General features: G+C 43.2%; 1 protein-coding gene across 1 annotated transcript in view; it reads left to right on the forward strand.

Annotated features, from left to right (window-relative positions):
- The window catches only part of LOC135102242 (uncharacterized), a 98,653-nt gene that overhangs the window by 27,417 nt on the left and 56,236 nt on the right, over window positions 1–15,000 (forward strand). The window contains exons 2-3 of the mRNA XM_064007122.1: window positions 8,881–8,986; window positions 11,586–11,606. Coding sequence (XP_063863192.1) covers window positions 8,896–8,986; window positions 11,586–11,606 — 112 coding nt within the window. The 5' untranslated portion in view covers window positions 8,881–8,895. The remainder of the gene's footprint in view (window positions 1–8,880; window positions 8,987–11,585; window positions 11,607–15,000) is intronic.

A 15,000-nucleotide genomic window follows, 5' to 3' on the forward strand; every position in this document is an offset into this window, starting at 1 on the left:
CCTTCGCCCAACAGCCACGATGACACCCAGGCGATCCCAGAGGCCTGTCGTGTGAACTGTCGCCCAGTTGCAAGTGCGACGAGAAAGTTCCTACACAGGTGAGGGGTGATTACCGGCAGCATAAAGTCCATCACCATCAGCGGGCGCCAAGCTGGAGGGCGGGATTCCAAGGAGTGTTGCCGTGTCGAGGCCAATAACGGTCGTTTCGGCCCCAGAGTCAGGAGTCCACGTAATCTTGTCTCTTCCAGCGGGATGTGTGGCGGTAATGAGCACCTGGGGCGCAGGTCGTGCCGTCACCGTCTTTGTGTATACGCCTGATAAGAGCTGGTATACACTGGCACTGGCTCCCCGCCTCGGGCCTGCACCGCGATGAGGAGAGACAGTTGAGGAACTCCTCGAAGCTCCTCGTCGTTTCCTCACTGTCTGCTGACATACACTCGCAAAATGCCCTCTTTTCCCGCAGTTACGACACACTTTATCTATTGCCTGGCATCCCCTTTTGTCACTGCGACAATCTTTGCCACAACGATAACAGCCCGTGGGGCTTGAGCCCCGAAACTGCCCTTCCTGTAGTTCGAGACAGCGTTCACACCATGGCTCGAAGGTGAGAGCCGCCCCTTAGTACTGCACTACACTGGTTAGCGCTCTCTGATGCTCTGCAAATATCTATGGCGTTTTTCAAGGGTGAGTTTCTTGTTTTCCAGCATGCGTTTCAGAGCCACTTCGTCTCGTGTCCCAACGACAATTCTGTCACGCAGCTGATGGTTTATGCACTGGTCGCAAAAGTCACAGAAATTGGCGATTTCCTTTATAGCACATAAAAAGTCGTCAAAACCTTCTTGCGTTTCTTGCACGCGGGAGTAGAAGTCTCTTCTATCCATGATGATGTTGCGCTGGCTTCGCAGGTACTCACACATTGCATCGAGGATGGTTCTTAACTCCGCGTCTCTCGGTAAGCTTATCCCGTAGCGAAGTGTACGGGTCCACTCGTCGTCTAGGACAGCAGCGAGTGCCGCCCTCTGCTCAGCCAGGGAGAGACAGTCTATCCTGGCGAGGGTTACGTATCCTTCAAACTTATGGCGCCACGTGTCGAACTCACGTAAAGATGCTGACGCCGTTAAGTGAGGAATGATGGTGGCGGACGTCGGGAACCTCGCGCCTTGGGTAGACGTGCTGCGGGCTGTGGTTTCGCCTTCATTGCTCGCCGTGGTGCGACTGGGAGCTTGTGTCCCCACTCTCTCCAGCAGCTGGGTTAAACGCTCCTCGCGAGCCTGACTCTGCTCCGACTGTCGCGCTAGCAGAGCCTGACTCTGCTCCGACTGTCGCGCTAGCAGGGCAGCCAGCGCCTCCAACTGCTTCTCCATTCTGCGCCGTACCCACTGCAGCCTTGTCCTGATCCTACTCACTGCGCCATGTTCGACTCTTGACCAGCAGGGGCACAGGAAACGCAGGTAACAGTGCAGGTGTTTATTCACAGAAGGTGTGAACAGAAGGCTGGAGGTAGGTGATCTCCCGGCGCCAGGCCGCGCACTTCAACTTAACACTTATGACTGAAGCCTAGCTCGTTCACTCATACACGTATTCATGCCTCACACAAGTCTCGCTCATTCACTCGTTCACACAACTAGCTAACAACCACACACTGCCAGCCTGCTCCCCTTCTTCCCCACCACCCCTCATCCCACCCGCTGTTTCGTCCCGTGCATAGATCACAAAACTCATCTTGTCTGATCATTTTCTTCCTTCCTTGAGTTTTTTTTTTTTTTTCGCTTTATTGGCCATATATTTCTTCCTTCATTTTCTTTTCTTTTTCACTTTCTTGTCTCTTCATATTTTTCTTCCTTAAGTGTTTTTTTTCACCTTATTAGCTCGTCATGCTTTCCTTTCGTTATTTGTTTTTCTTTCTTTTTTTTTATCAATTTAGTCTTGCAATTCATTAAAAAAAATATTTATGTACTATTAACAACATGTAAATTTTTGTTAGAATTCGTATGTATGTATGTATTTTAACTCTATTTAGATTTTTCTTCCTTATATTGCTTTTCTTATCCTTTGTTAAAATTCAGAGCACTGTAAAAAAAAAAGAAAAAAAAATAAGAAATAGACATATTAAGTGGACACCCGCCGGCACACACACACACACACACACACACACACACACACACACACACACACACACACACACACACACACACACACACAGAAAAAAGAGACAGTAAGAAGTGTAGAATAGCACAGACAAAAACAAAAAAAGTCGAGGAGTTAGAACTAAAATGCATGTAAGGTTGTAAATATTTTGATGCTTAGAGGCAAAGTGGAGGATGTGATGAACTTGATGCCTCGCCCTTGTTTGCGTGAATGTGTTGCGTCGTGACCACTGCACCTGTCACACCTCACCAGTCTGTAATCAACGTGACGCTCATCTGTGTGCATCTACAAAATCTCTCTCTCTCTCTCTCTCTCTCTCTCTCTCTCTCTCTCTCTCTCTCTCTCTCTCTCTCTCTCTCTCTCTCTCTCTCTCTCTCTCTCTCTCACGCGCCTTGAAACAGCTGATTTATAATTTTCCTCAGAGTTTATACTTTATCTCTTTTGTTTTTTCCTTTAAGGTTTGTGCGTTTAGTTATAGATGTATATATTTTCTTGAATGTTCCTTTCCTTTTCCTTCTTTCGTGATTTTCTTCAGTATGTTGTTAGATGTTAATTATTTGTTGTCCTGAGATTTCCACGTCTTTTCCATTGATGTATTTATAATTTATTTCACTCCTTTTTGTCTTTTTTATTCTTCGCTTTCCACAATTTTTTTTTCTTAACGTTGATTTTTTTTTTTTTACAATTTTCTTCCTTTCCTTTATCTTTTACCTTTCTCTCTTTTTTTTTTTACGGTTATTTTGCTGTTTACATTACTCATATTCTTTTATACAAATGTGCGTTTTCAGTTCTTATTCTCTTTTCCTTTTTTTTTCTTTTTTTTTTACATGCACTTTAAAATCTTCCCATTTTTTCCAGTATATTTGTATCTCTTTGCTCACTGTCACATTTCATCTTGAGCCTCACTAGTGTGTGTTTGTGGCTGCGTGTGCTGGGACCTGTTTCCCTTCAGATCTTGTTTATTAGCGTCTTCATCTTAAGATATATGTTCATTTTCCTGTCTGTTGAATATCCCTTATATTTTTTTTCCTAGTGGTGTTTATAAGTCTGATGAAGAGGAGGTTTATAAATGGACAAGTATACCGTTTGCTCTCATCCTACATCTTTATAAATCCGAATTACTTTTCTGGTTGGGATATAATTTTTACCTCTCTCTCTCTCTCTCTCTCTCTCTCTCTCTCTCTCTCTCTCTCTCTCTCTCTCTCTCTCTCTCTCTCTCTCTCTCTCTCTCTCTCTCTCTCTCTCTCTCTCTCTCTGTTCTACACGTTGTTCTAGAATTTTCCTCCTCTTGTAAATTTGCGTCTTTATCTTTCTTATTTTCTCATTTTACATCTTCATGAATTCGCATTTCTTTTTCGCTAGATTCAACTAAAGATTTTTTTTTTCTGTCTACTATGAATTCCTAAACTTTTGTCTCATTTTCTCATTATAAAGTTACATTTTTATCTTTTTTTTTTTTCATTTTGTATCTTTATGATTCCTCTTTTTTTCATCAGATTCAAGAAAAGATTTTATTTTTCTTGTCATCTGCCGTGAATTTCTAAACTTTCCTCTTATTACTATAAATACACCTTTACCTTCCATTCTTTCATTTTACATCTTCAAGAATCAACGTATTTTTCATTAGATTCATTCATTTCCTCTTTTTCCCTGTCTACCTTGAATTTTTTAACTTTTCACAACGCATTTTCACTACATTAATTTGAGATAATTTTGCATTTTTCCCTGTCGTCCACGATTTTCTCATCTGCTCACCTCGCTCGCACCCTGAGGCGGCGAGGACGTGACGGCCTCATGTATATAGAGCAGGTGACGCCAGACGAACGCTGCTTCTCTTATATGCGAGGCTGAGTCACGGTATGGGCCTGGGACTGTGCAAGGCAAGGGGTTTTAAGGAGACAGGATGGATGGATGATGAAGGGAGTGAGAGGAGGTTATGATGGAGGGAAGGAAGGGCTGAGGGAGTGAGAAAATGATGTTGTGAAGGGGAAGGGAGGACTGAGGGAGAGAGGGGAAGGTGTGATGAAGGGACGGAGTTAGGTGTGAGTGTCTTGGAGGGATGGTGGAGAGCTGAAGAGAATGAGGGAGTGAAGGGAAGGTGTCATGGGGGAAAATGAGGGGATGAAGGAGTGAAGAAATGGAGGGCTGAAGGGTGTGAAGGAATGAGGGTTTTATGGAGGGAATGAAGGGATATTGAATGGCTGGAGGGAGTGAGGGAGTGGATCAGAGGGAATATGCTGGAATGTTTGGAGTGAAGGAAGGTTTGTAAATGAGTAACTGGTGTGGGGATGAGTGATATTAGAAACACAAATAAATAAATAAATAAATAAATAAATAAATAAAATAGATAAAATGTTTTAAAAAAATGTATAAAAAGTAAAAACCGTAACACTCAAAACAAGAAAGAAAATTCGAACACAACAATAAAAAAAAACGAACAAAAAAAGAAACACGAACCATCAAAATTTCAAGGAAGGAAAAGAAAAAATATATATAAACCTACGAAATAAAAGGAAAATGCAAATATAGACGGACAAACTCGATGGAAAAACTCTCACAAATTAGGAAAGTGAAAGCGAAGCAGAGGAGACTTAGGTAGTGGGTGGAAGACGCAGAGGGAGAGAAGCTGTGAGTGGGCAGCGGATGGAAGGCGGAGGGAAAAGGGAGACTACTGGACCGGTGGCTAGAAAAGAGACTGGACTGGGATACTGGGCTGAACTAAACTGGGAGTGGCGTGGGAGACGAGACCAGACCAGTGAGGAAGAGATGCATGGGAGAGAATAGGCGCAGTGAGTAAAGAGTGAGACAGTGAGAATTGTGTGAGAGGGATGAAGTAGGGCGACTAAATGACTGGTCTCTGGCATGGAATAAAGGAAGAGGAGACCAGAGCAGTGGGAGAAGAGCAAAAGCAGTGAATGAAGAGAGCAAAAGCAGTGAATGAAGAGAGCAAAAGCAGTGAATGAAGAGTGTAAGAGGGAGAGAGAGAAAAAAAAAGACGTGTGAGAAGGATGAAATAAGTTAACGAAATAAGATGACTAACCTCAAGTAACTAAAGGAAGGAAGATGAAGAGGAGAAAGCAAGAAAAGATACACGTGAGAGAGCAAAGGCAGTGAGTAAAGAGTGACATAGGAGTGTGAAAGGAACGAGATAGAGTAACTGACTGCCTGCAATCTGGCACTGATGGAAGGGAGATACAGAGGAAGACGCGAGACAAGAATACAGTAGATGAGAGGCAGGAAAGGAGTTAAACTGGAGAGAGAGATATAGAGAGAGAGATGGGTGGACGGTGGTTTGTGTGACGGATGGCGGGGCGGGACAGGGCGGGGCGGGGTGATTGGGGGCAGTGGAGCGGGGAAGTGTGAGGCTCACGCTTGTGTGTTGAATGGGTGTCACGCGGCCGGACTAGCCATCGCCACCTTAACAACATGCTTCCTTCCCGCCCCTCCCCTCACGACGACCACTGCGAGGAGGAGGAGGAGGAGGAGGAGGAGGAGGAGGAGGAGAAGCAGGAGGAAGAGAAGAGACAAAAGGAGTAGGAGAAACAGAAGGAGGAGCAAAAACAGAAGGAAGAGGAGAAAGGGGAAAAGGAGGAGGTTGGAATAAGAAAGTAACTTGTAATAATATTGACCATAATAACATCTGTAGAAAATGAATGAGTGAGTGAGTGAATGTGTGAATGAATGAGAGATGATAAAAATTAGAGGGAGATAGAAAAAAAAGGAGAAAAGGTTAAGAGAAAAGAAAAAAAGAGGATTAAATAACAAGAGGATAATTGTAGTGAACAAAGGAAAGAGTAGAAAGAGAAGAAGAAGAAGAAAAAAAACGTGTAGGAAATAAGAAAAGAATTACGAAAGGACATAGGGAATAAAAGAATATATAAAAAGAAAGATCGTAAGGAGAAAAGAAGGAGATAAGGTGGAGACGATGGTGATAATGGTGGACAAAGCAGAAAGACGAGGAGAAAGAAAGGAGGAGGAGGAAGAGAAGAAGGAGGAGGAGGAGTATGGTAATAGCAGGTAAATGAATACGTGGTGGCTTATAACAAAGAGGAGGAAGAGGACGAGGAGGAAGAGGACGAGGAGGAGGAGGAGGAGGAGGAGGAGGTAGTAATGGCGGGGGAGGAAGAGGAAAAGGCGGGAGTGGAAACAAGAGAAGAAATAGGAAGAGAAAAAGAGAGAGAGAGAGAGAGAGAGAGAGAGAGAGAGAGAGAGAGAGAGAGAGAGAGAGAGAGAGAGAGAGAGATTTTCGTCCCCCTGAATGTGTAAAGTTCCCGACAATGAGGTTATTTTTTATACTTTTTTTTTTATTATTGTCGTTTGAATTCGTTTTTATTGTTCTTGTTATTTTTTTTTATCTTTGCCACCACCACCACCACCACCACCACCACCACCACCACCACCACCACCACCACCACCACCACCATCACTACTACTACTATTACTTTTGTTGCTGCTGCTGCTGCTTACTACTACTACTACTACTACTAGTACTACTACTACTACTACTACTACTACTACTACTACTACTACTACTACTACTACTATTACTACTACTACTGCTACCTCTTCTTCTTCTTCTTTTTCTTCTTCTTCTTCTTCTCCTCCTCCTCCTCCTCCTCCTCCTCCTCCTCCTCCTCCTCCTCCTCCTCCTCCTCCTCCTCCTCCTTCTATTATTACATCATCATCACCACCACCACCACCACCACCACCACCACCACCACCACCAGTCGTAACCCGTTGTTTCAGGTCAGTGTTATGGTCACTAATTAAGTTGTGAGACGGCCACTTTGTCACTAGGGCTTCTGACGCCTCTCAGCCCCGCCTCTCTACTACTTACGTACTCTTCCTCCTCTTCCTCTTGTTTGTTTGTTTGTTTTCTCCTCTTCTCTTTCTTTTTTTTTTCTTGTTCTCTTCTTCATCTCATTTCATTTCTTCATTTCATTTATTTTCGTTTCTTTTTATCTTCTTCCCAACAACTTCATTCTGGTTTTTCTCTTATTTTCATCTTCCTCCTCTTCCTCTTGCTCTTCTCCCTCTTCTCTTTCCCTATTCTTTATCGTCTTTTTTATCCGTTATCTCATTCTTCTCCCTTTTTATCTTTTTTTTCGTCTTGATTTCTCTTCTTGCAAACTTGCTAGTTTTTTTTTTCTCTTTCCTCTTCCTCTTCTTCATCTTGCTCTTTCTCGTCTTCCCTTTGCTTTTCCTGTTCTCCTTTCTCGTCTTTTCCTTCTTTATCTCATTCCCCTCTCTGTTTTTCTTTTTAATCTTAATCTCTCCTCTTCCTCCCCTCCTTCTGGTTCTTGTTTTATCTTTTCTCATCCTCCTCCTTCCCCTTCCTTCGCGTCTAATTCATCTCTCCCTCTTCTTCATTTTATCTTCATCCACTTTCATTTTTTTTTCTTTCTCTTCCTTCTTGTCATTCTCTTGTCGACTCCTCCCTCTCCTCCTCCTCCTCCTCCTCCTCCTTCTCCTCCTCCTCCTCCTCCTCCTCCTCCTCCTCCTCCTCCTCCTCCTCCTCCTCCTCCTCCTCCTCCTCCTCCTCCTCCTCCTCCTCCTCCTCCTCCTCCTCCTCCTCCTCCTCCTCCTCCTCCTCCTCCTCCTCCTCCTTTATTCCCTCTTTCCTTTCACCCACCCTAAACTCTCCTTCCTTCCCCTCTCTCCTATTCCCTCACATCCTCTTCCTCCTCCACCTCTTCCTGTCCTCTCCTTCCCTCATTCTCTCCCTCGCTCAACTTTCCTCCCCTCCGTCACTTAAACTTTCCTCTTCATCCCTTTGTTATCTCATTTGTCTCCCCTCCCTCCTTCCTTCCTTCTCTCCTCCCTTCCTTGTCTCCTTTCTTTCCTTCCTTCCTCCCTTCCTTCTTTCTTTCCTTCAACACAATATGACCTTGTTGTTGTCATAATACTAATTGATCATTCCTTCCTGCCTTCCCTCCTTCCTTCCTTCCTTCCTTCGGTATCGTATGACCTTGTTGCTTTGTCATATCACTAATTAATCCTTCATTTCTTCTTTATCTTTCCTTTTCCTTCGTTCTTTCGTTCGTTCGTTCGTTCGTTCGTTCGTTCGTTACTTCGATCGCTTCTTCCTTCCTTCCCTCCTTCCTTCAGCGCCATATAACCTTGATGCAGTGCCCTAACAATAGCCTTTTTTCCTTCCTTCCTTCCTTCCTTCATTCATTCATTCATTCATTCATTCATTCATTCACTCATTCACTCATTCATTCTTTTTTTTTCTTTCTTTCTTTCCTTTTTTTCCCATATTCTTTAGTCCTCTCCTTTTTTCTTCTGTCCTTTGCACTCATTTATTTTTATGTAAGAGGGGCACTGGCCAAAGGCAACAAAAAGTGCTAAAAGAAAAAAGCCCACTGAAAGTGCCAGTCCCTAAAGAAATGTAAAAAAAAAAATCATCCAGAATTGGAGGATAAGTGTCCTGAAGAACTCTTGAAAGAGTTCAAGTCAGAGGAAGGAGGAAATACTGAAACAGGCAAGGAGTTCCAGGGTTTACCAGTTGAGAATACTAGTTAACTCTTACATTAGAGAGGTGGACGGAATAGGGTAGAGAGAAAAAGTCTTGTGCATCTCCCTTTCCCATCCAAACCTCCTATCTCCACTCTCCCCACCCCGTCGTCCTCCCTTTTCCCTCACCTGCGCCAGCCCTAATGAGCCAGGTGCGGCGGTGAGGAGTGGACAGGCGAGTTGGCACTTATGTACCTGTTCTCTTCTCTCTGGCAGGTGTTGGCGGCCGAGATGGGGACGAGAGGGCCGACGAGGACGGTGGCGGCGGTGGTGGTGGCCGTGTGGTGCTGCTGCTGCTTCGTCGCCCCAGCGCAGGCCAGGTGTAAGTATAGTGACGGTGATTTTAGTGGTGGTGATGGTAACAGTAATGATGGGTATGGTTAATGGTTTAGAGTGATAGGTATTTTGCTTTTTTTTTTTTTTTTTTTTTTTATTTATCTTTATTTATTTATTTGAAGGTAACGCTTTAGTTGTGGTGGTTAATAATTTTCCATTAACGTGTGAGATGAGGATGGGTACGTGTGTGTGTGTGTGTGTGTGTGTGTGTGTGTGTGTGTGTGTGTGTGTGTGTGTGTGTGTGTGTGTGTATATCCTCGTAAGTCAATCTAATTTTCTTCCTTTTTATACTTTTCGTACTCTTTTTACCTTATTGTGTTAAGTCTTACATGAGCTCAGCTAGTATAGAGAGGGAGTTTTGTTATACCATCTATGAGGTCTGTTTAAGGAGATACCATTATATTTCACTCTCTTTAAGGAATTAGGCACTCTACTCTCAAATTGTTTTATCACTTCAAAAGTTTACAAAGGAAAGAAAAATAAAAAGTCTGTTTATTAGTATCTTCAGAATAACCTTGATTCTACAAAGACGTATAGAGATTAAATGGAATCAGTTATGAGATCTTTAGTGTTAGGTAAATGTTTCATCACATAACGTTCACAGATGGAAGGAAAAAAGGAGTCTGTTTCAGTGTATCAGATATGAGATTTTGCAATGTTTGACAAATATTTAATCACTTAAAGGTTTACAAAGGGAAGAGTTTGTTTGTGAGTGTATATTTTCAGTCACTTTATGAGGAGTAATTAAGCAGGTCTATTTTTCTAGCCAGTCCCCTTTATTCTTAGTGAAAAGATACATTTGTTGTGCATTGAGGTTATGATGCTTGCTGGCCACACAGGAAGGGGAAAGAGAGAGTGGGAAGCTGTGATTCGTGAAGTAGGGAAGGGAGGACGTACAGACGAGAGATTAGGGCTATGAGAGAGAGAGAGAGAGAGAGAGAGAGAGAGAGAGAGAGAGAGAGAGAGAGAGAGAGAGAGAGAGAGAGAGAGAGAGAGAGAGAGAGAAGAGAAAGAAGAGAACTCACCTACAAACACTGTTTAATTAGTGAGGTGAAGGCGCGGACAAGAGGAGGCAAAAGAGGAGTTATAAAGTAGGACATGAAGTGTTATAGAACTGCAAGTGGGTGTAAAGTGTCCTTCACGTATTTAAACAGCGCTCATAGAACAAACTCAACTTCAAACAAACCTGCTTAGTTAGTGAAGGTGTGGTCTAGAGGAAGGGGAGTCAGGAAAGAAGCTGGGAATTCTTGTCTGTCTGTAAATAGTAAATGTAAATGGGATGTAAATAATAGAGAATAGAACTTTCTAAACCCTCTTTAATTAGTGAAGGTGCGTGTCAGAGAAATTTAGGAGCGAGGAAGGAAGCTGTGAAGTATTGTTAGTCTGTAAGCAAATGGTAAGTGTGGATGTCAATGGTGTGTAGATGATATAGAAACAGAACCTCCAGAAACTAACGAATTAATGAGTGGAGGCTTCAGTCAGAGGAGTCCTACAAAATGAAGGTGTAAGGGAAAGTTGAGGACAAAGAATAGGATTTTGGGGTGCCCTTAACCGAATCTCCCTCATATAATAATTTCTGAGCATGGTGTAGGATATCTTTGCCTCTTACTCTGACCATTTCTTCTCTCTGTATGTGAGTCTTTATGTAGCAAAGGAAGGTTCTTCTCTTCGCTTCCTTCAGGTACAAGTGGACGGTAAAGTGTTTCAGAGGCTTCCTTTTTTTTTTTTTTTTAAGATTTTGGCAGAGAAAAGTCAGATTTAATCAGTTACATGTGTACTAGAGAGAGAGAGAGAGAGAGAGAGAGAGAGAGAGAGAGAGAGAGAGAGAGAGAGAGAGAGAGAGAGAGAGAGAGAGAGAGAGAGAGAGAGAAACAAGGCATTCACTTCTCTCAACTCTGTGTTTATGGAAAGTGTGTGTGTGTGTGTGTGTGTGTGTGTGTGTGTGTGTGTGTGTGTGTGTGTGTGTGTGTGTGTGTGTGTGTGTGTGTGTGTGTGTGTGTGTGTGTGTTTCACGTGTATGTACTTTGTCCCATTAATTAAAGTCCTCTACAGCCTTCCCACGTCTACACAGAAATAGATGATAATGATAGTTCACAATAATAATAACAACAATCATAACCCTAACATAATAATATTATCCACAATAGTACATCCTCCCTTACTTAATTCATAGAAGTACGTACAACCGTAACAAACTACAGTATTGTATTACGTTAGACATAATAATAGCAATAATAATTATAATAATTGGAAATAGTACTAATATCTATAACAGTACTGTATTCTATATGTTATTTTTTTGTCCTTCACGATTACAGTTTTGATAATTATAAAAAAGTGTGATTTTAGGATTAGATCTATGTATTTTTTGTCCTATTCATATTGATACATCTATATTTTTCCTCTATATAGATTTAGTATACTGATATTCCCTTTAGTAATACTCATACTGGCAGACAGAGTGAGTATTATCATTACTTTTGTCACCCTTATTACTTATTATACTCTTATTAGGGAAAGAGAGACACACACTGAGACGGTAATATAACTCATTCCTTTCTCCCCCTTTTTATTCTTGTTCTCAGTGACGCCTTTGGATATAGAAGGTAAAGCTACAGTTTTGTATTGTTGTTGGGCAGCATGATGGTGGTGGTGGTGGTGGTAGTGGTAGTGTGTCAAGGAGATTTATGTAAAGTGCTGTTTTTTTTTTCTTTTCTTTTTGTCGTTCAGTGTAAGTGCATTGTTTTGTTTTCTCTCTTTGTACGTGCCTCGTTTTCTTTGTTTCTTGTGTTTCTTGTGTGTTTTTTTTTTTTTTTTTTTTTGGTCATTTCGTTTCTTCTCTCTTTTCTTGTTTCTGTTTTTTTTTTCTCCGTGTCTTCTCCCTCTTTCCTTCATTCAGTCTTTCTCCTTATTCCTGCCCTTATTTGCTTTTACTGCTCTCTCTCTCTCTCTCTCTCTCTCTCTCTCTCTCTCTCTCTCTCTCTCTCTCTCTCTCTCTCTCTCTCTCTCTCTCTCTCTCTCTCTCTCTCTCTCTCTCTCTCTCTCTCTCTCTCTCTCTCTCTCTCTCTCTCTCTTTCCCCGGGAACTAAGGCATGTAATAGGAGAGAGACTTCTAAGGTAGCGTATTTAAGACAAAAATGGAGATGGAAACCTTGCAGAAGTAGGAATCACATTGGGGGAGTAGAGGGCTGAGCATCCGCCCTTTGATTCAACTACTACTACCGCCTCCACCACCACCACTTTCGCCGCCGTCTCCTGCACGCTGACGGTGGCGGCGACGCGGGGTAGGTACATACATTTGCTTCCCACGCGGAGCCTCGTTCCTCTCCTCCCTCCCTGCCTGCCCCACCACATACTCCCAGGCAACACTGTGCTCTGTGCATGCGGGTCTGTGGGTGTGTATGTGTGTGTTTTGAGGCAGGTTAGTGGTGGTGAGGGAGGTGCTAGTGGTGAGAAACATGCACGCTTGCTACGTTAACACACACACACACACACACACAATCAGTCAGTCAGTCACTCACTCACTCACTCTTTCCATCCTTCCTACGACTCTTTCATATCAATTACTTCACTCATCAAGACATTCCACACACACACACACACACACACACACACACACACACACACACACACACACACACACACACACACACACACACACACACACACACACACACACACACACACACACACACACACACACACACACACACACACACACAGTATCAGTCACCCCTAAAATTCCCTTCCCAATGACTGTCTTTTCGTAGCAGTCATAATTTCCTCACTCCTCAAGACTATCCTCCCACGTCCTTCCTTCCTCCACGCTGATTTATGCCCCAGTGAAAAAGACGTTTAGACGAGACCCGGCCACGGCAACGCACCGCAACACACATCCCGCCTTCCTTGAGTCTGCAGGTAACATGTTCACTGCTTCACTGAATATACGAGGTGGGTCGCGTTAGAAACCTGCCTCAAAACTACCGCCGGAAAGATGTTTTTGACTAACGAGACTCGGAACGTGCAAAGATGAAGCGTGTTGGAGTGAAGGCGTATTTATAAACTGCTCTAAGTTCGGCACCTTATGAATATCAACCAGTCACGCATCTCTTTTGGATCATGAGAAAAACACTCAAGAAATGAGACAAGTATGAGAGTTTGCACTGGTCCGGCCCTCTTTCGTCGTCTCATCCCGCGTGATTGAAGGGACGTGGCAGGGTTCAAAGAGTGAGACTTGCGTAGGGCGTGGTGTGAGTGGAGACTAGCTGCTGTGTTGTGCAAGTCCGTGGAGGGAGGGAGCTAAGGGAGGGTGCTAAGGTGCGTGCATTGACACTTCAGGCTTATGTTTGTGGGTGTGATAGCTTCCTAGTGAGTGACTGATTGACTGATTGATGGATTGACTGAGCGAGTGAGTGAGTGAGTGAGTGAGTGAGTGATTTAAGCCGCCGTAACTATAATAAGTGATGAATTAAGAGATCTTTCAAGTCTGTTTTTAGGACGCAACCGAAAAATAACTTCAGAACAGTTTCCGGAGAACTTTAGGGATTTCTTCATAATTACTGTAAGAGCACCTACTTGTATGCACTGACATTGGTGGATAGAAATAAATATGACATTCCCTTTAAGAAAGCCTTGAAAATCACGTATAAGAGTCCTATGAACAAATTTCATTATATACGAGTATTTGGGAGACCGACCAAGGAGGAAAAAAATTACTAAAGAAAAAAATGAAAGCGCTCATATTTACGTTCCCAAAAAAGAAACTAGTAGAAGATCCGAGTTTAGCATCTACGCTTACAACACCGCCAAAAATCGCTCATAAAGATTGAAATTAACAAAGAACAGAAGTGTATATGCTTGAGAAGTTGATTTGTTAACAGAAGTGTATAGGCTTGAGTAGTTGATTTGTTATTTGTTTCATTTCCCAAGTCACTCTACGTCACTGATTTTAAGCAATGCCAAGGTAAATATTTTTTAACCCGGAAATCAGAATCTCACGAAGCCTTGACACCACCACTGAGGAGCCGCCATGTGCGTCGCAACTTGCTATAACGGACCATATTCTGAAAGACTTCTGCTCCGCAATCTTACTACTTTCCACTGTATTTGAAATTAAACGGGTTTTAAGGATATTTGGACTGTTCTAGTGACAGATTAACAAGATTTTTATATTATTGACTGGAGAAACGCTCTCGAGAATCCGGCAAATCATCACTGGGGCCTTTGAAGAATAGTTGTGGTGAGAGAGACAGCAAAACGTTTCACAGCACACTATAACGGGCTGACGCATCCCCCGCGAATCACCACAACACTACTTTAGGGTGCTGTACTCCCCGCGCTGTCTTCCTCCCTTCCTCTCACGCTTCCTGGTACGTGTCCATCCGTCCGTGCGTGCGTGCGTGTGTCCGTCAGCGTCGCCTCCCCTTAATTGAGCTCGTGTTTTGCGGCCCAAGTTTGCTGAACCGAAGCGTCCCACACTTAACCTTCCTTGCTCCTCGCCTTCCCCTCTGCACCTCCTCCTCCTCCTCCTCCTCCTCCTCCTCCTCCTCCTCCTTCTTCTCCTCCTCCTCCCTCTCATCTTCAGTGTACTTACTTCTCTCTTCCGCCTTCTTCTTTTTCACCTCTTCATGTTTCTATTTATATTCCTACTACTACTACTACTACTACTACTGCTACTACAATAACAACAAATATTACTAATATTACAACTACAATTCTTAGCAACTAATATTACTACTACTACTCTTTCATTTTCTCCTCCCCTTTCTATTTTATTTCTCCTCCTCTTGTTGTTCCTCTTGCTACTATTTTTGCTCCTCCTCCTCTTCCTCCTCCTCCTTCTCCTCCTCCCAGTACTGCAGTGACCACTTCTTCACCTCCGCCCCGTCGTGTTGGTCTTCCGGGTGTCTGGGGAAGAGGAACCATTTGTCACTTGCGCCGCATCGAGAAAGTCAACCAGCGTCCTGAGCGGAGCAGATCCTCCCTCTCCCTCACTCTCCC

This window comes from Scylla paramamosain, chromosome 7, assembly GCF_035594125.1.
Source record: "Scylla paramamosain isolate STU-SP2022 chromosome 7, ASM3559412v1, whole genome shotgun sequence".
Taxonomy (NCBI): domain Eukaryota; kingdom Metazoa; phylum Arthropoda; class Malacostraca; order Decapoda; family Portunidae; genus Scylla; species Scylla paramamosain.